The 24,609-nt window shown below is 38.4% G+C and overlaps 1 protein-coding gene and 1 non-coding gene across 2 annotated transcripts; one reads left to right on the top strand and one right to left on the bottom strand.

The window, feature by feature from the left end:
- Positions 1 to 10,904: 10,904 nt before the first annotated feature.
- On the bottom strand, positions 10,905 to 11,012 carry LOC148566108 (small nucleolar RNA R71). Its single transcript, XR_015884259.1, has one exon. It is a non-coding gene; the product is annotated as a small nucleolar RNA R71 (small nucleolar RNA).
- An 8,123-nt stretch (positions 11,013 to 19,135) lies between these two features.
- LOC148566109 (uncharacterized) lies at positions 19,136 to 23,178 on the top strand. The gene is made up of 8 exons (XM_088487381.1): positions 19,136 to 19,319; positions 19,641 to 19,702; positions 20,453 to 20,609; positions 20,703 to 21,047; positions 21,546 to 21,712; positions 21,833 to 21,982; positions 22,109 to 22,459; positions 22,948 to 23,178. The coding sequence occupies exons 1-8, from the start codon at positions 19,136 to 19,138 to the stop codon at positions 23,176 to 23,178; spliced, it is 1,647 nt and encodes a 548-aa protein (XP_088343507.1).
- Positions 23,179 to 24,609: the final 1,431 nt, after the last annotated feature.

The raw sequence follows: 24,609 nt of genomic DNA on the forward strand, positions 1-24,609 counted from the left end.
AGCCTCCAAGGTAAGTGCTGAAGCCAATATACCCTTAGGGCGGGTACGATGGTATCCGTAGATCCAACGGCTGCCAGGTAATGCGATAACTCTGAGAACGGAGTCCCAGTCAAATTGGTACATCTGGCGCTTGAGTGCAGCTTCTTGAAAGGCGTCCATTCCTTCTGGAATAGGGGAAAGACTTAAAACTTGTTGAATAGCCTCTTTTGTAATGGGGACTTGCCTCTGACGGACAAAGACATATTGTAGGGTGGGCAGGTAGAAGTTAGAGTAGAACTCGACTACCCAAGAAAGATTGACCTGCTTCTGTTGTCTCTGTAGGAAACCCCATTGTCTTCGTTTAATTTGCGGCTCAACAAAAGTAGCAATATTGGGCGGGAGGATAAGAAGGTGTTCTTGTTGTAACTCCTTTCAGCTAGAATAGGGAACATCTGCTCACAGTAGTGATTTGGAAATCGCGCAGTGTCCTTTGCTGGAAAGGCTTTCTCCTTTTCATCAACCTTGATGATCCTCTTAACTCTTTTTGTTGAGGGCTTGACTGCAGTTGAAGAAGGCTCTGCCACTAGTGCTCTTTTAGTTCCTCTTCTTGCTGGTGGTTTGGGAGTAGCTTTCTCTTTTCCTTTCTTGGTGGCCATCCTGAAAAAGGGAAGAGAAAGTAAATTAAATTTAAAGAGATATATAGCAATGAAGAGAACTGAAAAGGATGGTTATAAATGCACATTAAAAGGTAAATGATGTTAACACGCACTCATGAGTACATGTGAAAGATCATTAATGGAAAATATTTAGTGCATATGATGACAAGTGAATGCAAGGTGTTTATTGGCATGCCGGCAAAGGGCATGAGTAGCATAGATCAAGCATTACTTTGTAACAAACCATCACGTTTGTATTGACAATTAAATTCAATTAATATAATAGTAAAGGGAATTTGTGAAAAGCAAGCATTGAATATTAGAATAACATAGAGAAGTACATGATGCCATATGGACTTTTTCACAAACACATAGCATGCATGGTGAAGAAGGTATAGAAAGTATTAAAGTGAACATGCAAGCAACCCTTTAAAGAAAATAATATATAATTGTCAAACAATTTGCAACAATCCACAAGCATATAATGAAAAATAATGACTCAAATAAAATTCTAACACCATGTAAAAAAGAAAGAAGAAGAAATAAAATATGAATAATGAAAAGAAAAGAAAAGAAAAGAAAATAACATATAAAATAAGAAGAATGATAGAAAAGAAAAGGGTGAAGAAGAAAATAAAACCTTGTTAATGGAGGTGAGAGAGAGAGAGAGTGAAAGGTGAGATAGAAGGAAGAAGGGAGGAGGAAGAAATAAGGAGGGAAAAGAAAAAATTAGGATTTGGAGAAGAAAAAGATATGATAATTGGCATAATTAGGTTGAGCTGTGTGGCGCAAGCGACGCGATCGCATGGGGCACGTGGTCGCGCGACTTGCGCTTAAGGTGAGGGACGCGATCGCGTCGGTCACGCGGTCGCATGACCCAGTTTGTGCCAGTGGCGCGAGGGTTGCCTCGCACTCGCACAACTCTCTGTTCAAAATCATTAAATGCCAAATTTTAAGTGACGCGATCGCACGGGGCATGCGATCGCGTGAGTGGGCAATTTATGGGGTACGACGCGGCTGCGTGGGGCACGCGGTCGCGTCAGGGGAATTGCGCGTCCAGCGCCAGTCCAGCACCACTCTAGCACAACTTTCAGCTGTGCACCCGTTTTACGTCGAAAATCAGGGCACGCGGTCGCGTGGGAGGTCATTATGCCCATGTGACGCGATCGCGTCAGCGACGCGGTCATGTGAGGTGAATTGTGCCATTGGCACGCCTCCAGCCACGCTCCAACGTGACTCTCTGTTCGTTTTTATTTTTCTCTTCTCCCCTTGCGACGCGGACGCGTCGCTGATGCGGTCGCGTCGCGTGGCTTTTTTTTTAACTTATATGCAGATGAAGATGCACGGAAGTACTGATAAAGAGAAGAGTTATTAAATATGAAAAACTAAAAATAAAGAAAAGAATGATCATACCATGGTGGGTTGTCTCCCACCTAGCACTTTGCTTTAACGTCCGTAAGTTGGACGGTCCACTAGCTCAATCTTCTGCTATGTGGGGATCCTCCAAGAGGAAGATCTCAAGTTCCTTGTTTCTCTGCATCTTCTCGCCATGGTATAGCTTCAAACGGTGTCCATTAACTTTGATAAGGTCGGAGTGTGAAGGATGGCTTAGGTGATAAACTCCGTACGGTTCGGCGTTCTCTACTCTGTATGGACCTTCCCATCTGGATCTCAACTTGCCTGGCATGAGCCTCAGACGAGATTTGTAAAGTAGGACTAAATCCCCAAGTTGGAGCTCTTTCCTCTTGATGTGCTGATCATGTGCAGCCTTCATCTTTTCCTTGTATAGCCTTGAGTTCTCATAAGCTTCTAGGCGAAGGCTTTCCAGTTCTTGCAGTTGCAACTTCCTTTCAGCTCCGGCTTTTTCAATTCCCATGTTGCACTCCTTGACTGCCCAAAAGGCTTTGTGCTCCACTTCAACTGGTAGATGGCAAGCTTTTCCATAAACTAAGCGGAAAGGACTCATCCCAATGGGTGTTTTATATGCTGTTCTATATGCCCAGAGTGCATCTTGTAGCCTGGTGCTCCAGTCTTTTCTATGAGGTTTGACTATCTTCTGCAAGATACGCTTTATTTCTCTGTTTGACACCTCAGCTTGCCCATTGGTCTGAGGATGGTATGCTGTTGCAACCTTATGAATTATCCCATGCTTCTTCATTAATCCTGTTAGTCTCCTGTTACAAAAATGGGTGCCTTGATCGCTCACGATTGCTCGTGGTGATCCAAAGCGACAAATAATATGGTTTCTCACAAAGGAAACAACAGTGTTAGCATCATCAGTGCGGGTAGGAATTGCTTCCACCCATTTGAAAACGTAATCCACAGCTAACAATATATAAAAGTAACCATTAGAATTTGGAAATGGACCCATGAAGTCAATGCCCCAAACATCAAAAATTTCACAGAAAAGCATAACTTGTTGAGGCATTTCATCCCTCCTGGATATATTACCAAATTTTTGGCATGGGGGCAAGATTTACAAAATTCAGCAGCGTCTCTAAAAAGAGTAGGCCACAAGAATCCACGGTCCAAGATTTTTCTAGCAGTTCTTTGAGGGCCAAAATGTCCTCCACTCTCAGATGAGTGACAGGCCTCTAAGATGGACTGGAATTCTAATTGAGGCACACACCGTCTAATTACCTGATCAACTGCACATCTCCATAAATATGGGTCATCCCATATATAATATTTTGACTCGCTTTTCAGCTTGTCTCTTTGATGCTTAGAAAAGTTAGGAGGAAATGTGCGGCTAACTAGATAATTAGCTACGGGTGCATACCACGGAGATACCTCAGATACTGCTTGCAGGTTATCAAATGGAAAATTATCATCTATAGGAGTAGAATCATCCTTAATGTGCTCAAGGCGACTCAAGTGGTCTGCCACTAAATTCTGGTTACCACTCATATCCTTTATTTCTAAATCAAATTCTTGTAATAGCAGTATCCAACGTATAAGTCTTGGTTTGGACTCCTTTTTAGCTAATGGATACTTTAAAGCTGCATGGTCCGAATACACTACTACTCTAGTACCAAGTAAATAAGCTCGGAATTTATCCAGAGCAAAAACAATAGCAAGAAGCTCTTTCTCAGTAGTAGTATAATTGGACTGGGCAGTGTCTAAAGTCTTAGACGCATAAGCAATAACAAAAGGATCCTTACCTTCATGCTGAGCCAGCGCTGCTCCTACTGCATGGTTGGAAGCATCGCACATGATTTCAAATGGCTGGTTCCAGTCTGGTCCTCTCACAATTGGAGCTTGAGTCAGGGCGGTCTTCAGCTTATCAAACGTTTCTTTACAATCCTCACTGAACTCAAACTCGATATTCTTCTGCAGTAATCTGGATAAGGGAAGTGCTACCTTACTAAAGTCCTTAATAAATCTCCTGTAAAAGCCTGCATGGCCAAGGAACGAACGGACTTCCCTCACAGAAGAGGGGTAAGGTAAACTAGAAATAACATTCACCTTTGCTGGGTCTACAGAAATGCCATTATTAGATACCACATGTCCTAGTACAATCCCTTGCTTTACCATAAAATGACATTTTTCAAAATTCAATACAAGATTTGTATTAACACATCTATCTAATACTCTAGATAATCCATCTAAGCAAAGGCTAAAAGAATCACCATAAACGCTAAAATCATCCATAAAAACCTCCATACAATCCTCAATAAGATCGGAGAAAAGACTCATCATGCACCTTTGGAAAGTAGCCGGTGCATTGCACAAGCCAAAGGGCATTCTCTTGTAAGCATAAGTCCCAAAAGGACATGTAAAAGTGGTATTTTCCTGATCCTCAGGAGCTATATGAATCTGGAAATAACCTGTGTAACCATCTAAGAAGCAATAATGTGATTTACCTGACAGGCGATCCATCATTTGATCAATAAATGGAAGTGGGTAGTGATCCTTACGGGTTGCTTGGTTGAGACGCCTGTAATCAATGCAGACTCTCCAAGCATTCTGAACTCTAGTTGCTATGAGCTCTCCATGCTCATTCTTCACTGTAGTGACTCCAGACTTCTTGGGCACCACTTGTACTGGGCTAACCCATTCACTGTTTGAAATGGGATAGATGATGCCTGCTTCCAATAGTCTAGTCATTTCCTTTTTGACAACTTCCAAGATAATGGGATTCAATCTTCTTTGGGGTTGACGGACAGGTCTTGCTCCCTCTTTTAAAAATATTCTGTGCTCACACACTTGAGGGTTGATGCCTACTATGTCTGCCAAACTCCATCCAATTGCTTTCTTGTGCCTCCTCAGTACATCAAGTAACTGTTCTTCTTGTTAGGTAGTGAGTTCCCTTGCAATGATAACTAGAAACTTCTGCTCATCTTCAAGATAAGCATATTTGAGATGTGGAGGGGGGGTTTCAATTCTAACTTCTGATCATGGGCAGGCTCTGGATTGTCTGGAGCTTGTGAAAATGGCGAAGTGCCCTCATTGTCAGTTAAGAGGGTCCCCACACTTGGACCTTGTCCAGTGTGCCTCTCTTCTAACTCTTCCTTGTGAACTTCAGCTACACTTTCATCTATGACATCACACTGGAAGATAGAATGATCTTCTGTAGGGTTGTTTATGACTCCATTCAGATTGAAGATTACTATGCGGCCATCTATTTCAAAAGAGTATGTTCCTGAAAAAGCATCCAATTTGAATTTTGATGTCTTCAGGAATGGTCTTCCAAGTAGGATTGACGATGGCTTATCTGAGTCATTATGGGGCATCTCCAAGATATAAAAATCAGTGGAAAATGTAAGCCCTTTAATGTTCACTAAAACATCTTCAGCAACTCCAGCCACTGTAATAATGCTTTTATCTGCTAACACAAAACGAGCTGCCGACCTTTTTAAGGGAGGGAGCCTCAAAATATCATATATGGACAAAGGCATTATACTAACACACGCTCCTAAATCACACATGCAATCATAAATTACTACTCCACCAATAGTACAACTAACTATACAAGGACCTGGGTCACTACATTTTTCAGGTAATCCTCCCATTAAAGCAGATATGGAACTACCTAAAGGAATAGTTTCTAATTCATTAATTTTTTCTTTATGTATACATAAATCTTTTAGAAACTTTGCATATTTAAGTACTTGTTGAATAACATCAAAAAGAGGAACGGTTACCTCAACCTTTTTGAATATTTCTACCATTTTGGGATCGGGTTCCAGCTGCTTCCTGGGCTTCCTTGCAAGTTGTGGAAATGGAATAGGAGTAGTGTTTTCTGCAGTGTCTGCGCCTCTTGGTGCTTCCTCCTGTGGTTGGACTTCTTCTTTTTCAGCTATGTCCTGTATGTCCTCTTCCTCTTCAACATCTTCTATTTCTACTACCTCTTCAGCTGAGGCGAATTCTGGTGAGCTTGGCTCCTCTTGATTCCTCTCCTGCAGTGTGGTTCCGGACCTCAGGGTGATGGCATTAATGCCTCCCTTTGGATTGGGTAATGGTTGAGAGGGGATTCCAGTGGAGCTTGAAGGTTGGTTGCTGGAATTTTGTATTGATCCAATCTGTGAAACAAGAGCTTGCAAAGTAGAGGTCAGACCATTCAGACTGGCATTAATGTTATTCATAATGTTATTTTCCATGGTCTGTTGTCTCCGCTCAAAAGATTGTAGTAACTCTTCATTAGGAGATAAAGAAGAATGAGTAAATTGAGAGGTCTGCTTTTGGGTATTCTGTGGTCTTTGGGGTTGCCTCAGGTGAGGTGCTCTGTAAGGTTGGTTCTGCTGCCTGTTGTTATTATTATTCCACCTCTGATTTCCCTTATTATCTCTGCCTCCTCTGTTATTGTTGTCCCTCCAATTCTGGTTAGAACTGTCCTACCATCCATGGTTATGATTTCCACCTTGATTGTACCCTTGGTTGGGGCGGTCATAGAAGTTATGAGTGGATGCTACCATGTTGTCTTCCTGTTGGAGTTGCGGGCATTCATCAGTATAATGGCTATAATCAGCACAAATTCCGCAAACTCTCTGTGGGACTAATTGTTGGCCTTGCTGTGGTGAAGGAGGTCGAGCTTGCTGAACTTGTTGTTGATTCAATTGCATTTGCTTCAGCAAGTTGGTTGATGAGCGGATAATTTATACGCTTTTTGACATTGTTTTTAGTATGTTTTTAGTAGGATCTAGTTACTTTTAGGGATGTTTTCATTAGTTTTTATGTTAAATTCACATTTCTGGACTTTACTATGAGTTTGTGTGTTTTTCTGTGATTTCAGGTATTTTCTGGCTGAAATTGAGGGACTTGAGCAAAAATCGGATTCAGAGGTTGAAGAAGGACTGCTGATGCTGTTGGATTCTGACCTCCCTGCACTCAAAGTGGATTTTCTAGAGCTACAGAACTCGAAATGGCGCGCTTCCAATTGCTTTGGAAAGTAGACATCCAGGGCTTTCCAGCAATATATAATAGTCCATACTTTGGCCAAGAATAGACGATGTAAACTGGCGTTCAACGCCAGCCTTCTGCCCAAATCTGGCGTCCAGCGCCAGAAAAGGATCCAAAACCAGAGTTGAACGCCAGAAATGGATCAAAACCTGGCGTTCAACTCCACAAATGGCCTCTGCACGTGGAAAGTTAAGGCTCAGCCCAATCACACACCAAGTGGGCCCCGGAAGTGGATTTATGCATCAATTACTTACTCATGTAAACCCTAGTAGCTAGTTTATTATAAATAGGACATTTCACTATTGTATTAACCATCTTTGGTCTCAATTTTAATCCATTGTTCATCTTAGGAGACTATTGATCACGTTTTAGGGGGCTGGCCATCTCGGCCATGCCTGGACCTTTCACTTATGTAATTTTCAACGGTAGAGTTTCTACACTCCATAGATTAAGGTGTGGAGCTCTGCTGTTCCTCAAAGATTAATGCAAGTACTACTGTTTTCTATTCAATTCATCTTATTTCGCTTCTAAGATATCCATTCGCACCCAAGAATGTGATGAAGGTGATGATTATGTGTGACGCTCATCACCATCTCCCCTATGAACACGTGCCTGACAAACACTTCCGTTCTACATGAAATAAGCTAGAATGAATATCTCTTAGATCTCTTAACCAGGAATCTTCGTGGTGTAAGCTAGAATGATGGCGGCATTCAAGAGAATCCGGAAAGTCTAAACCTTGTCTGTGGTATTCCGAGTAGGATTCAATGATTGAATGACTGTGACGAGCTCCTAACTCGCGATTGCAGGGCGTTAGTGACAGATGCAAAAGGATAGTAAATCCTATTCCAGCATGATCGAGAACCGACAGATGAATAGCCGTGCCGTGACAGGGTGCGTGAGCATATTATTCACTGAGAGGATAAGATGAAGCCATTGGCAAGGGTGATGCCTCCAGACGATTAGCCGTGCCGTGACAGGGCATTGGATTATTTTCCCGAGAGATGACCGAAAGTAGCCATTGACAGTGGTGATGTATCACATAAAGCCAGCCATGGAAAGGAGTGAGACTGATTGGATGAAGATAGCAGGAAAGCAGAGGTTCAGAGGAACAAAAAGCATCTCCATTCGCTTATCTGAAATTTCTACCAATGATTTACATAAGTATCTCTATCCCTATTCTATTATTTATTATTCGAAAACTCCATGATTATTTTATATCCGCCTGACTGAGATTTGCAAGGTGACCATAGCTTGCTTCATACCAACAATCTTCGTGGGATTCGACCCTTACTCACGTAAGGTATTACTTGGACGACCCAGTGCACTTGCTGGTTAGTTGTATCGAAGTTGTGACAAATTATGAATGTGTAATCACAATTACGCGTACCAAGTTGCTCACGTGCCAGGAATAGTTTGAGCCTGGACCTCACAATTTCGTGCACCAAGTTTTTGGCGCCGTTGCCGGGGATTGTTCGAGTTTGGACAACTGACGGTTCATCCTGTTGCTCAGATTAGGTAATTTTTTTTATTTTATTTTCAAAAATTTTTCAAAAAATATTTCTAAAATTTTCTCATCTGTTTTCGAAAAAAATAAAAATATTTTCAAAAATTTTTATTCAAAATTTTTAAGAATGAATTCTAGTGTTTCATGAAGCATGTTGAAGCGTGGCTGGCTGTAAAGCCATGTCTATTCCTTTTGGAATGAGTATGTCAGACATGTCATATCTGAATTACATGCTGAAGCTTGGCTGGCCATTGGCCATGTCTAGTGTTTTGGACCGGAGCTTTCATTGAAGGCTTGGCTGGCTAGTGAGCCATGTCTAATTCCTGGACTGAAGCTTTAGACTAAGAATGCAAGATTCCTGGAATTCATATTAAAAATTTTGGAATCCTTATTTTCCTTTTTCAATTAATTTTCGAAAAATACCAAAAAAATTAGAAAATCATAAAAATCAAAAAAATATTTTTTGTGTTTCTTGTTTGAGTCTTGAGTCATATCATAAGTTTGGTGTCAATTGCATGTACATCTTGCATTTTTTCGAAAATATCATGCATTCATAGTGTTCTTCATGATCTTCAAGTTGTTCTTGGTAAGTCTTCTTGTTTGATCTTGATGATTTTTTTTTTGTTTTGTGTCTTTTATTGTTTTTCATATACATTCTTGAATTCTTAGTGTCTAAGCATTAAAGAATTCTAAGTTTGGTGTCTTGCATGTTTTCTTTGCATTAAAAGTTTTTCAAAATTGTGTCTATGATGTTCATCTTGACATTCATAGTGTTCTTGGTGTTCATCTTGACATTCATAGCATTCTTGCATGCATTCATTGTTTTGATCTAAAAATTTCATGCATTGCATAATTTTTATGTTTTTCATAAAAATTCAAAAAATAAAAAAAAATATCTTTCCCTTTTTCTCTCATCAAATTCAAAAATTTGAGTTGACTTTTTCAAAAATTTTTAAAATCAAGTTGTTCCTCATGAGTCAAATCAAATTTTCAATTTGAAAATCTTATCTTTTTCAAAATCTTTTTCAAAAATCAAATATTTTTCAAAATTCTTAGTTATTTTCGAAAATTCCAAAAATATTTTTCAAAAAATCTTTTTCTTATTTTTATACCAAATTTTCGAAAATAACAATAACAATTAATGTTTTGATTCAAAAATTTCAAGTTTGTTACTTGCTTGTTAAGAAAGATTCAAACTTTGAGTTCTAGAATCATATCTTGTGATTTCTTATGAATCAAGTCATTAATTGTGATTTTAAAAATCAAATCTTTTTCAAAAAAAAAAAAAAACTAATTTCTATCATATCTTTTCAAAATATCTTCCTATCTTATCTTTTTCAAAAATTTGATTTCAAAATATCTTTTCTAACTTCCTAACTTCTTATCTTTTCAAAATTTGTTTCAACTAACTAACTAACTTTTTGTTTGTTTCTTAACTTTTTCAAAACTACCTAACTAACTCTCTCTCTCTCATTTTTCGAAAATATCTTCCCCCTTTTTCAAAATTTCTTTTTAATTTATTAATTAATTTAATTTTTAAATCTTAATTTTCGAAAAATTACTAACATTTTTCAAAAACTATTTTCAAAAATCACTAACTCTTTTTCAAAAATATTTTTCGAAAATTCTCTCTCTCCCATCTTATTCTATTTATTCATTCATATCCTAACATCTCATCTCACATCTCTTCCATCCTCACAGTTGTGTTTCTTCCATTATATTACATTCTTTGTCTCCCCCTCTTCTTCCACTCACACAGGGATCCCTATACTGTGGTATAAAGGATCTCCATTATTATTATTACTTTTCTGTGCCTTCTTCTTTGTCATATGAGCAGGAGCAAGGACAAGAACATTCTTGTCGAAGCAGATCCAGAACCTGAAAGGACTCTGAAGAAAAAATTAAGAGAATCTAAAATACAACAATCCAGAGATAACCTTTCAGAAATTTTCGAACAGAAAGAGGAGATGGCAGCCGAAAATAATAATAATGCAAGGAGGATGCTTGGTGACTTTACTGCACCTAATTCCAATTTACATGGAAGAAGCATCTCCATTCCTGCCATTGGAGCAAACAACTTTGAGCTGAAACCTCAATTAGTTTCTCTGATGCAGCAGAACTGCAAGTTTCATGGACTTCCATCTGAAGATCCTTTTCAGTTCTTAACTGAATTCTTGCAGATATGTGATACTGTTAAGACTAATGGAGTAGATCCTGAAGTCTACAGGCTCATGCTTTTCCCTTTTGCTGTAAGAGACAGAGCTAGATTATGGTTGGATTCTCAACCCAAAGACAGCCTGAACTCTTGGGATAAGCTGGTCACGGCTTTCTTAGCCAAGTACTTTCCTCCTCAAAAGCTGAGCAAGCTTAGAGCTGATGTTCAAACCTTCAGACAGAAAGAAGGTGAATCCCTCTATGAAGCTTGGGAAAGATACAAACAGTTGACCAAAAAGTGTCCTTCTGACATGCTTTCAGAATGGACCATCCTGAATATATTCTATGATGGTTTATCTGAGCTATCAAAGATGTCACTGGACACTTCTGCAGGTGGATCCATTCACCTAAAGAAAACGCCTGCAGAAGGTCAAGAACTCATTGACATGGTTGCTAATAACCAGTTCATGTACACTTCTGAAAGGAATCATGTGAATAATGGGACGCCTATGAAGAAGGGAGTTCTTGAAGTTGATACTCTGAATGCCATATTGGCTCAGAATAAAATATTGACTCAGCAAGTCAATATGATCTCTCAGAGTCTGCATAGAATGCAAGCTGCATCCAACAGTACTCAAGAGGCTTCTCATGAAGAAGAAGCTTATGATCCTGAGAACCCTGCAATAGCAGAGGTAAATTACTTAGGTGAACCTTATGGAAACACCTATAACTCATCATGGAGAAATCATCCAAATTTCTCATGGAAGGATCAAAAGCCTCAACAAGGCTTTAATAATGGTGGAAGAAACAGGTTTAGCAATAGCAAGCCTTTTCTATCTTCCACTCAGCAACAGACAGAGAACTCTGAACAAAATACTTCTAATTTAGCAAATTTAGTCTCTGATCTATCTAAGGCCACTGTAAGTTTCATGAATGAAACAAGATCTTCCATTATAAATCTGGAAGCACAAGTGGGCCAGCTGAGTAAAAGGATTACTGAAATCCCTCCTAGTACTCTCCCAAGCAATACAGAAGAGAACCCAAAAGGAGAGTGCAAGGCCATTGACATAAGCACCATGGCCGAACCTGTGAGGAGAGGAGAGGATGTGAATCCCAAGGAGGAAGACCTCCTGGGACGTCCAGTGATCAATAAGGAGCTTCCCTCTGAGGAACCAAAGGACTCTGAGGCTCATCTAGAGACCATAGAGATTCCATTGAACCTCCTTATGCCCTTCATGAGCTCTGATGAGTATTCCTCTTCTGAAGAGAATGAGGATGTTACTAAAGAGCAAACTGCCAAGTTTCTTGGTGCAATCATGAAGCTGAATGCCAAACTATTTGGCATTGATACTTGGGAAGTTGAACCTCCCTTGTTCATCAATGAACTAAGTGATCTGGATCAACTGACATTGCCTCAGAAGAGACAGGATCCTGGAAAGTTCATAATATCCTGTACCATAGGCACCATGCTCTTTAAGGCTCTGTGTGACCTTGGTTCAGGAATAAACCTCATGCCCCTCTCTGTAATAGAGAAACTGGGAATCTATGGGGTGCAAACTGCTAAAATCTCATTAGAGATGGTAGACAGTTCAAGAAAACAGGCTTATGGACAAGTAGAGGACGAGTTAGTAAAGGTTGAAGGCCTTTACATCCCTGCTGATTTCATAGTCCTGGATACTGGAAAGGAAGAGGATGAATCCATCATCCTAGGAAGACCTTTCCTGGCCACAGCAAGAGTTGTGATTGATGTTGACAGAGGTGAAATAATCCTTCAATGGAATGAGGACTCCCTTGTATTTAAAACCCAAGGATCTCCGTCTGCAACCATGGAGAGAAAGCAGAAAAAGCTTCTCTCAAAGCAGAGTCAACCAGAGCCCCCACAGTCAAACTCTAAGTTTGGTGTTGGGAGGCCACAACCAAATTCTAAGTTTGGTGTTGAACTCCCATATCCAAACTCTAAGTTTGGTGTTGGAGAGTCTCAACAAAGCTCTGCACATCTGTGAGGCTCCATGAGAGCCCACTGTCAAGCTATTGACATTAAAGAAGCGCTTGTTGGGAGGCAACCCAATGTTTATCTAACTCTATTATTATTGTTTTTCATGTTTTCTTAGGTTCATGATCATGTGGAGTCACAAAATAAATATAAAAATTGAAAACAGAATCAAAAACAGCAGAAGAAAAATCACACCCTGGAGGAGCATCTGTCTGGCGTTCAAACGCCAGAACAGAGCATGGTTCTGGTGCTGAACGCCCAGAATGGGCAGCATCCTGGCACTGAACGCCCAGAACAAGCATAGTTCTGGCGTTCAACGCCAGAAATGGCAGCAAATGGGCGCTGAACGCCCAAAATGGGCACCAACCTGGCGCTAAACGCCCAAAGTTGTGTGCAAAGGCATTTTACATGCCTAATTTGGTGCAGGGATGTAAATGCCTTGACACCTCAGGATCTGTGGACCCCACAGGATCCCCACCTACCTCATCATCTCTCTTTCCATTCATGATCATCCCTTCTGTTTTCCATTCACCACTCACATCCATACACCCACTACCTTCAAAATTCAACATCTCTCTCCCACCCAATCCCACCCATATGGCCGAATACACACACCCATCCATCTCCTCCATATCTTCTTCTTCTTCTTCTATTCTTTCTTCTTTTGCTCGAGGGCGAGCAACATTCTAAGTTTGGTGTGGTAAAAGCATAGCTTTTTTGTTTTTTTCCATAACCATTGATGGCACCTAAGGCCAGAGAAACCTCTAGAAAGAGAAAAGGGAAGACAAAAGCTTCCATCAAGGGTCTATAGCTCAGTGGTAGAACATTTGACTGCAAATCAAGAGATCCCTGAGATACCTCAGGGGATGCATTTTCTTCCACACAATTATTGGAAGCAACTAAGGGTGGAACATCAAGAGCACTCCATCATCCTTCATGAAATAAGAGAAGATCAAAAAGCAATGAAGGAGGAGAAACAAAGACAAGGAAGAGACATAGAAGAGCCCAAGCACACACCAAGTGGGCCCCGGAAGTGGATTTATGCATCAATTACTTACTCATGTAAACCCTAGTAGCTAGTTTATTATAAATAGGACATTTCACTATTGTATTAACCATCTTTGGTCTCAGTTTTAATCCATTGTTCATCTTAGGAGACTATTGATCACGTTTTAGGGGGCTGGCCATCTCGGCCATGCCTGGACCTTTCACTTATGTAATTTTCAACGGTAGAGTTTCTACACTCCATAGATTAAGGTGTGGAGCTCTGCTGTTCCTCAAAGATTAATGCAAGTACTACTGTTTTCTATTCAATTCATCTTATTTCGCTTCTAAGATATCCATTCGTACCCAAGAATGTGATGAAGGTGATGATTATGTGTGACGCTCATCACCATCTCCCCTATGAACACGTGCCTGACAAACACTTCCGTTCTACATGAAATAAGCTAGAATGAATATCTCTTAGATCTCTTAACCAGGAATCTTCGTGGTGTAAGCTAGAATGATGGCGGCATTCAAGAGAATCCGGAAAGTCTAAACCTTGTCTGTGGTATTCCGAGTAGGATTCAATGATTGAATGACTGTGACGAGCTCCTAACTCGCGATTGCAGGGCGTTAGTGACAGACGCAAAAGGATAGTAAATCCTATTCCAGCATGATCGAGAACCGACAGATGAATAGCCGTGCCGTGACAGGGTGCGTGAGCATATTATTCACTGAGAGGATAAGATGAAGCCATTGGCAAGGGTGATGCCTTCAGACGATTAGCCGTGCCGTGACAGGGCATTGGATCATTTTCCCGAGAGATGACCGAAAGTAGCCATTGACAGTGGTGATGTATCACATAAAGCCAGCCATGGAAAGGAGTGAGACTGATTGGATGAAGATAGCAGGAAAGCAGAGGTTCAGAGGAACGAAAAGCATCTCCATTCGCTTATCTGAAATTTCTACCAATGATTTACATAAGTATCTCTATCCCTATTCTATTATTTATTATTCGAAAACTCCATGATTATTTTATATCCGCCTGACTGAGATTTGCAAGGTGACCATAGCTTGCTTCATACCAACAATCTCTGTGGGATTCGACCCTTACTCACGTAAGGTATTACTTGGACGACCCAGTGCACTTGCTGGTTAGTTGTATCGAAGTTGTGACAAATTATGAATGTGTAATCACGATTACGCGTACCAAGTTGCTCACGTGCCAGGAATAGTTTGAGCCTGGACATCACAATTTCGTGCACCATTGGTCATTTCACAGATACTCTGAGTTAGAGCAGTAGTCTCTCTGCTAGAGGATACTTCTGCAACGGCTTTTGAACGGCCTTGCTTTTGCCTATGGTTCCTAGTGGATTCAGCTAAGTCACTGATCAATTGCCATGCCTCATCAGTAGTCTTGTACTTCTTCATAAACCCATTGCTAGCACTTTCCAATGTGGTCTTATCTTGGGGCCTCATGCCCTGTGTGACATAACTGAGTAACACTATCTTGTCAATCATGTGGTGGGGGCATGCTTCCAGAAGATTATTGAAGCGCTCCCAATATTCAAAGAGAGTCTCGTTGTCATCTTGAACAATCGTGGAAATGTCTTTCCTCAGTTTATCAGTAACTTCAGATGGAAAGAATTTCTCCAAAAACTCTTTTCTGAGCGTATCACAGTTGGATACGTTTGTTAGGGGTTGAGTGTAGTACCACTCTCTTGCTTTTTCCTCAAGAGAAAACGGGAAAGCTTTTAGCAGAATTGAAGTTTCATCTGTACCATCTCGCCCGACAGTAGAACAGGCTGCCTGGAAATCTCGTAGGTGCTTGATAGGCTCTTGAATAGGTAAGCCATGAAACTTGGGCATCAAATTGAGCAGTGCTGTCTTTATTTTGAAATCTGTAGCCACCGCTGGGTGATGCACTTGAAACGGTTGCATTGTAAAATCAGGGGCTCCTTCATCCTGGATGGTAACTCTCCTAGCTGCCATGTCGTCTGCACATGAATCAATCGAATCAGTAGAACGGGAGCTGATTTCTTCCACAAGTTCACTTTCAGATCCGCCCTCAGAGCGGACTAACCGACGCCGAGCTCACGCTTATTCGTGAAATAGTCCTTTCAATTTTAGGATCGAATATTAGCAAGCGCGGATCAGGAAGTGAACGCGTCATTTGACGGAAGAAACAAGCAGCTCATAGTAGCAAAATAAAATAAAATGCAAATAAATAAATTCTAATTAATAACTTTAGCACTCTATTGCAACTCCCCGGCAACGGCGCCAAAAATTGATGCGGGCAGAAATTGGCAAATTAAAAATTGTTAAAATATATACGTTGCAAGTATATTTCTTAACTCACCAGAAATCTGCCTATCAATTTAAAAAGATGTCACAGAAAATTGAAATTTAAAATACTGGGAGTATGAATCACAGGTCGTCTCCCAACGAGTTGCAGAAAAGTGTGCTATTATATTAATCAGAGGTTTTCAAAAAGGTTTGAGTTGAGTAAGCAGGAAATTAAATTGATGAATTTGAATAATGCAAGTAAAAGCCTTGACTGGGAATTGATTAGTTGGAATCCCTATTATTGTTGGAATACTCTCAGGATTAATTGACAATTGAAGGTTGTCCTGTTTAGTTATCCTTCACTAGGTGAAGGAAAGTCAAACAAGTTGGAATGCTATGTTTGTTCACAAGTTGCAATCCACTTAATTAAAAGGGATTGGTGTTAGTGATTAGGAGGCAATCCAACCAATAACCCAATTACAATTTTTCTTTCAAGCCTTCCAACTCAAGGGTTCCTTTCAATCAATTCCCCATCAAGTTAGGAAACTACTCGCTCATTGTGAATGTAAAATTCATAGCGTATAAAAAGGAATTAAAGGAAGACATTACAAATAAAAATCGAAATAGTCAATTAAAAATAAAGGTGATCCTTGTATTAAATAATCCTAAAAATATTCCAATGGTAAAATTAAACAAAGCAAAGAACATGGAAGAGTAAGACCAAGTAAAGAAAACGAACTAGAATGACGAAGTCTTGATGAGGTAATAACTCTTCTCAATATCCCAATGCGAAAAGCTAGAGAAACTAAAATCCTAAGAACTATCAATGTGAGTGGAGAGAAAAACCTAGAGGAGGAGTAAAACTAGATCTAAAACTAAAACTGTGTAGAATGAATGTTGTCTTTGGTTTCTGCATGTTCTCTGGCTCTAGTCTGCTGTTCCGGGCTGAAAACTGGGTCAAAATAGGGCCCGAAATCGCCCCCAGCGAATCTGCAAATTATGCAGATCGCGCACGTCACGCGACCGCGTCGCTTATGCGGACGCGTCATTCGCGTTTCTGCTTTGCCACGCGGACGCGTCATCCATGCGGCCGCGTCACTCGTGCTGTTCCATGCCGCGCGGTCGCGTCATCCATGCTGCCGCGTCGCTTCAAATTGCTTTCTTCCACGCGGTCACGTCATCCATGCGGCCGCGTCGCTTCTCGCTGGTTATCTCCTCAATTTCTTGTGTTCCTTCCATTTTTGCAGGCTTCCCTTCCAATCTCCAACTCATTCATGCCCTATAAAGCCTGAAACACTTAACACACAGATCACGGCATCGAATGGAATAAGGGAGAAATAAAATACATAATTAAAAGTCTCTAGGAAGCAAGTTTTCAACCATAAAACATCTTTAGGAAGGAAATATAAATGCATGCTTATTTAATGAATAAGTGGGCAAAGATCATGATAAAACCACACAATTAAACACAATATAAACCATGAAATAGTGATTTATCAAACAGCACATTGCTTTCAGCTGTATCATTCCTGATGATGGTACAAAGAGAAGGGTGAAAAACAAAGAAATATCAGTAATTTATTTATACGGTGTCATCATATATATCTCCAACTTCTTTGCATTTTAAAATAAAAATAATTATGATGCAATATTGTTCAATTATTATTTTTAAAAGTTCTTGTTAGTCGGGAGTAGTGTGACTTTTAGATACTTCTCATTTACTTATATTACGACTCTTGTGGCTCATGATTGAGATGCTTATAATGTTAAATTATACAGAATATTCTTGACATTCTCCTAACTTCTCCTTACTTGAACTGAAAAGATCTCTTATTGATATAAACTCTAAGGTAATGCATGAAATTGATCTTAACTTTTCTTAAACATTATTTTGCTTTGGGGTGGTATTGACTATTGAGGTCAAACGGATATAAATTTGATAGGAGTCCCCTTCCCTTTCTAAAAGTTCTTATCCAAAAGCTTGTCCATCATCTTCCCTTACCAAAAAATCATTCCTCAGTTCTTTATTGCATATAAGATGATTATTATAATGCATAATGTGTATATAGTAAAAAGACATTATACCATGACCTGCAATGATAACATTCATATTCACAAACATTTAATATATGATGCATAAAATAGTATATAACTGAAAAATTTGCAAAAATCATATATATATTTCAATATAAATAGACACGATTTATTAGAGAAGAAAGATTTGTTCCATGGTTAAATTTTGTGTGTGTTTTAATGTAGGTATAAATTTTTGGCTAAGGGATAGAATTCATTCTTTAAAGTACATGCATAAGATTAAGATTAAGAGTGTTTAAGATTTGGTTAGAAGCCAATAGATCATAAACCATTAATAGAAAAATACAAAAAACAAATAAATCATGAGTCATGATGACTAGAATAATGTCCTATTCGATAAAACTCAATATAAATATAGAGGTTATGCAAGATATGGATCCAATGCAAATTTTTGAGTTTATGTTGGCTTTGTTAGAAAGAAAATCTTCATATTTTTAATCTGTGTAGTAGCATAGTTCATGGAGGATTTATCCTCTAACAATATATGAATGAAATTTGTGAATAGTTTGGTGAAGGATTTCAAATAAGAGTGAGAAACTGAAAAAAAATAAGTTTTTCTTATAATAAAGTAGAGGACGTATATAGATGATGATCTATAGAGACACTATAAGATAGAGGAGATTGATCACCTATCATTTTTGTATAGAAAAGAGGAATAGAATGAAAAAAAAGACTTAAATGGCTCTTAGGTACGTGCAGATTGTGTTAGATGAATCTAACTCGCGTTTAGGGATAATTATTAGCTGATATCTTGTTTTGCTTGTTATGAGTATTATTTATTTACTGCAGTTAGTTGGTTAACCTTATTTAGAGAGGAATCTTTTCTGTTGGATTTTGTTAGTAGTTTGTTGATATGAGTCGGCATGTGTATGTGTATGTGTATATATATTTCACATCCAAGCTAATAAAGCAGCAGCAGAAAATCATTTTTTTAGTAACAATTCTGATTTTAACATGGTATTAGAAGAATTTCTCATGCTTCTCTGCGTTCTTCTCTGATTCTCTTCTCTCTTTCTCGAATCTTCCTTTCTTCTTCTTCTATTTCTCTTCTCCCTTCTCTCCAACGTTCAATTTTTTTCTGCAATGACCGTGATCGATGAAGCTAATCCTTTTCTGCTCCATTCCTCCGATCAACTGAACCTTGCCTTTGTCACGCAAGTGCTCATCAGTGACAATTATCCTTCATGGAAGAGATTGATGGAAATGGTGCTTAATGGCAAAAACAAGCTTAGATTCATTGATGGCACAATTCTGCCACCTGAGGAAGGTACGTCTCATCCTTCTAAGCTCCGCTGGCATCATCTGAACGACATCGTCAGCATCTAGATTCTCAACTCTGTTTCCAAGGAGATTGCATCGAGCTTGATCTTTGCTGGTTCTGCTCATGAGATTTGGACAGATCTAGGTCGCCGATTTCAGCAAAAGAACGGTCCTCGAATCTATGAACTTCGAAAAGAGTTAATCAATTTGAAACAAGATTCTCTCTCTGTCTCTCAGTTTTTTACTAAGCTAAAGTGTGTGTGGGAGAAATTATGCCATTTTCTACCTTCAGTATGCTATAATTATGGTGGTGCTCATGATTTTTTAGCTCATGCTGATGAGGAATATATTCTCGTATTCTTGATGGGATTGAATAATGTGTATCGTCAAGTTCGGAGCTAAATTCTGTTGATGAAGCCTTTGCCTAGCATCTCTGAAGTTTTCTCGCTAATCGTTCAAGAAGAGTGGCAAAGAGGATTGACTATTGCTCCTCCAACAAGCAATGAGACGTAATTGGCTTTTGCCATGAAGAACACACAATACAACTCCAAGATCCAGCAAGGGAAGAAAGATAAGCCGCTCTGTGCTCACTGCGGTTTACTCGGCCATACCAAGGACAAATGCTACAAGTTACATGGTTATCCACCTAATTACAAGAAGCAAAGTCCAGCCACAATTCGGGTCAACCATGTGGACACAAGTTAGGACATTCCTCTTCAATTGACTTCTCAATAGTATCAACAATTAATATCACTCCTCTCTGCACAAGTTCCATCTACAATGCCCCCTATTATCACTGCTAAAGCTTCAAGTGCAGGGGAAGGTAAACTCTTCTCTACCGCTTTAATTTCTGCACTTGGAGTTAAAACTTGGATCTTAGATTTTGGTGCTACTTGCCATGTGACTTGTACTTTGGACAATTTCAAACCTTCAATTTGGTTTGCAAATAAGTTTCTGGTTCTCCCTAATCATATTCGCATACCTGTACTTGCTTTTGGATCTGTTTTCTTATCTCAAACTCTCATGCTCACTAAAGTGTTGTATGTGCTTTTGTTTAAAACTAATCTAATTTTAGTGAGTTTCTTGTTGCTAAAGCAACATTTTTATATTCTTCTTTCTGATGTTGGTTTTGTGATTCAGGACCACCTGAACTCCAAGATGATTGGAAAAGGTGAATTGAAACACGGATTGTATGTTTACACATACACACCAGTTTCTGTGATTAAGGGTGTCAATGTTAATGAACCAGCATGTAATAATGTCGATTGTGACAATACATTAGCCATTTCTGATTCTTGTAATGTAATAAGTGCAAAATTGTGGCATCATCGATTAGGCCACCTTTATTTTCCTGTTTTATAGCATTTGCCTTTGAATTGTAATTCTTCAGCTTCTAATGAAAATTCATTGTGTGACACATGCCCTTTGTCCAAGCAAAAACGGTTGCCATTTGTTTCCAACAATAACCAGGAGTCCGAATGCTTTTCATTGATACACAACGACACTTGGGGTCCTTACCACGTTGCTACGCATTTGGGGGAGCGGTATTTTCTCACTTTGGTAGATGATCATAGCCGATATACCTGGATTTATTTGTTGAAAGCCAAATCTAATGTTGCAACCATCATCAAAGAGTTTTTTTCAATAGTTCTCACTCAGTTTGGCTGTGTGATTAAGAAGATTCGGTCTGACAATGCACCTGAGTTGTCTCTTACTGATTTTCTAAAATCAAGAGGTTCTCTACAATAATTCAGTCTTAAGCGACCACAACAAAACTTGATGGTGGAACGAAAGCATCAACACCTTTTGAATGTGGTAAGGAGCTTGTATTATCAATCAAGTGTCCTAATTTATTTTTGGGGTGAATGTGTTGCTACATCAGCTTTTTTTTTTATCAATAGATCCCCTCCTCTATTCTTGGCTGAAAGTTCCCTTACCAATTACTTTACAATAAGGCACCCGCATATGAAGACTTAAAGGTGTTCGGATGCCTTGCTTATGCTTCGACTTTGCCTTCTTCTAGAAACAGGTTTTCACAAAGAGCCATTCCAGCAGTTTTCCTTGGCTACCCGAGAGGTTACAAAGGGTACAAACTCTATGATCTCAAGAATAGAAAGTTCTTTATTTCCAGGGATGTGATTTTTCACGAATTGAATTTTTCCTTCAAGCTTGATAGCACTTATTATTTCTTACTTGATTTTTCATGATCATGTCCTTCCTAAGCCACTTGAAGTTTCTCTTAATACACCTCAACCCATTGCTCCTGCTACACCCGTTCTTATTGTGACACAGCCACTAACTGGGACCCCACAGCCGTTGAGAAGAAGTCAGAGACTCCATAGGGTGTCTACTTATCTTGCAGACTACCGTTGCAACAATGTGGTGAATCCTTTGACAATGGTGCATTTTTGTTCTTATGAGAGATTAAGTTTAGCATAAAAGGATTATTGTATGTAAGTTTCTAATTTTTATGAACCCCAATTTTATCACCAAGCTTCCAAGTATCTTCAATGGCAACAGGCTATGGTTGAGGAATTACAAGCTATGGAGAATAATCGTACATGGGAGGTGGTTCCGCTTCCGATCGAAAAATATTGCATTAGTTGCCGATGGGTGTATAAGGTGAAGCGCAAGCAAGATGGGATAATTGACAGATGCAAAGCTCGTTTGGTTGCTAGAGAAAACACTTAACAAGATGGTGTAGACTATAAGGATACTTTTTCACCCGCTGCCAAACTCACCACTGTTTGATTACTCCTTGCTGTTACTGTTGTGAAGAATTGAAAATTGTTGCAGCTGGACATTAATACTGCCTTCTTGAATGGTGATCTTGATGAAGAGGTGTATATACAATTACCTCAGGGATATCCCAACAAAGGGGAGCAGAGGGAGAAGCTTGTATGCAAACTAAAAAGGTCAATATATGGCTTGATACAAGCTTTGAAGCAATGGTTTACTAAGTTCTCCACTGCTTTGCTTGGTGCTGGTTTCACTCAGTCAAAATCAGATTATTCTCTATTTCATAGAGGAACAGGCGATTCACTTGTCATGGTGCTTGTATATGTCGACGACGTCATTGTTGCTAGTAAACTTGATGTTGTAGTTGCTCAAACTCAGCAAACTTTGCAAGGTCTTTTCAAACTCAAGGTGCTTGGCCCCTTGAGTATTTCCTTGGATTGGAGATAGCAAAATCTAAGGAAGGTATTTGTTTGTCTCAACAAAATTATGCCCTTTCTTTGCTTGAAGACACTAGTTTTTCGAATTGTAAACATGCTTCTGTACCCTTAGATCCAAAAATAAAACTTACTACCACTAATGGGGATTTGCTCGAGGATGCAGCACAATATAGGAGGTTGATTGGCAGGTTGCTTTACCTCACTATTTTAAGACCCGATATTTGCTTTGCTGTGAATAAGTTAAGCCAATACATGTCTTCTTCTTGCACTATTCATTTGGATGCTATCTATCATATTTTGAGATATTTGAAGGCTTCACCTGGGCAGGGCTTGTTTTTTTCAGTTTCTTCCCCTTTATCGGTCAAGACATATGGGAATGCTGATTGGGGGAGCTGTGCAAAAACCAGACGATCCACTACCGGCTATTGCGTCTTCCTTGGTGATTGTTTAATCTCATAGAAGGCGAAGAAACAAGACACTGTTTTGAGGTCCACAGCTGAAGCAGAGTATCGAGCACTCGCCAATGTCATTGCTGAAGTTGTGTGGATTATGAGGCTGCTTCAAGATTTTGAGATACAATTTGATCCGTCTTTCATCTTCTGTGACAGCAAAGCTGCAATCCACATTGCTGAGAATCCCACCTTCCATGAGCGTACCAAACATATTGAAATGGATTGCCACTTTGCTTGAGAACGTGTACAAGACGATACCGTGAAGTTGGTACATGTGAAGTCAGGTCATCAGCTTACTGACATTTTAACAAAAGCTGTGCAGCCTACTTTGTTTAAGAACTTGATCAGCAAGTTGGGAATTATTAACATCTTTTCTCCAACTTGAGGGGGGAGTATTAACTAATATCTTACTTTGCTTGTTATGAGTGTTATTTATTTACTGCAGTTAGTTGATTAGCCTTATTTAGAGAGGAATATTTTTTGTTAGGTTTTGTTAGTGGTTTGTTGATATGAGTTGGCATGTGTATGTGTATGTGTATATATATTTCACATCCAAACTAATAAAGTAGTAGCAGAAATTTTTTTTTAGTACGATTTCTGGTTTTAACAATAATATTCAATCTGAATTGTTATTTTGCAAGTCCTATAATATTTTTCACATTTGAAATTTTAAAATAACTATTAGATATAAATTTATAGAGAATTAAGCTAGCTTTAAAACTAATTTTGAACTAAGTCAACCGAATAAATGTAGATTAAAATACTTATAAAATACTGTTAGTATGTCAGGTTGGTTTGTTACAACACAATTTTTTATTATGAACTTGTAACAAGTTTATCTACCTAATTAAATTTAAATTTAATTTTGTAGTTAACTCAAAAATAAAATTAGTTTTCTCATCTTCTTATATAACTAAAGATTATTCAAATCCAATAAATATGGAATAAGTTATGACTATATCTTGAAGAGTTATTTATTATCTATTAAAAATTCACTAAAATTAATATTGTCATATTTTTAAAATTTAAATTAAATATATTAGTTTTTTAAATATTTTATTTTTATTTTTTTATAAATTTAAATTTTAATATTAATATAAATTTAATTAATTAATTATTAAATAACAAACATAATTAAAAAAGTTTGAGATGTTACATTAGCAAAATAATACCAAAAGACTAAATTGAATTACGAGTTAAAATAAGTTACAAAATGCGATATTATTATTCTACTTAACATTTTCTTAATAACTAAATAAAATAGAAAATAACAATTGATTAGTTAAGTCTAATCATTTTTTATATATTTCGATTGATTCAAAATTCATATTTCGTTGTTTTTTTTATGACTAAACAAAACAATAAAAAGGAAAACAAGCTATATTAAATGGTTGATGTTATATTATATCTAAGTTAATCTAATATATTGGAGATCTTTTTATGGTTGAAGCTACTCTAAATAAAATTCTGAAATAACTCCTTTAATTATATAATCCGCTGTACAATTTACATCTCTTTAAATTAAGACAATAATAATTCTTCCATTTCAATTTATAATATCTTGAATATGTTTTATCAAATTCTATTTTAGAATATTATTATTGGGTATCTGTCTGTTTATTAAAAAAATAGCATTTAAACAATTAGTTTTACATAACACCTTCTGAAA

Source organism: Arachis ipaensis, chromosome B5 (genome assembly GCF_059453495.1).
Source record: "Arachis ipaensis isolate K30076 ecotype BB chromosome B5, ASM5945349v1, whole genome shotgun sequence".
Taxonomy (NCBI): Eukaryota; Viridiplantae; Streptophyta; class Magnoliopsida; order Fabales; family Fabaceae; genus Arachis; species Arachis ipaensis.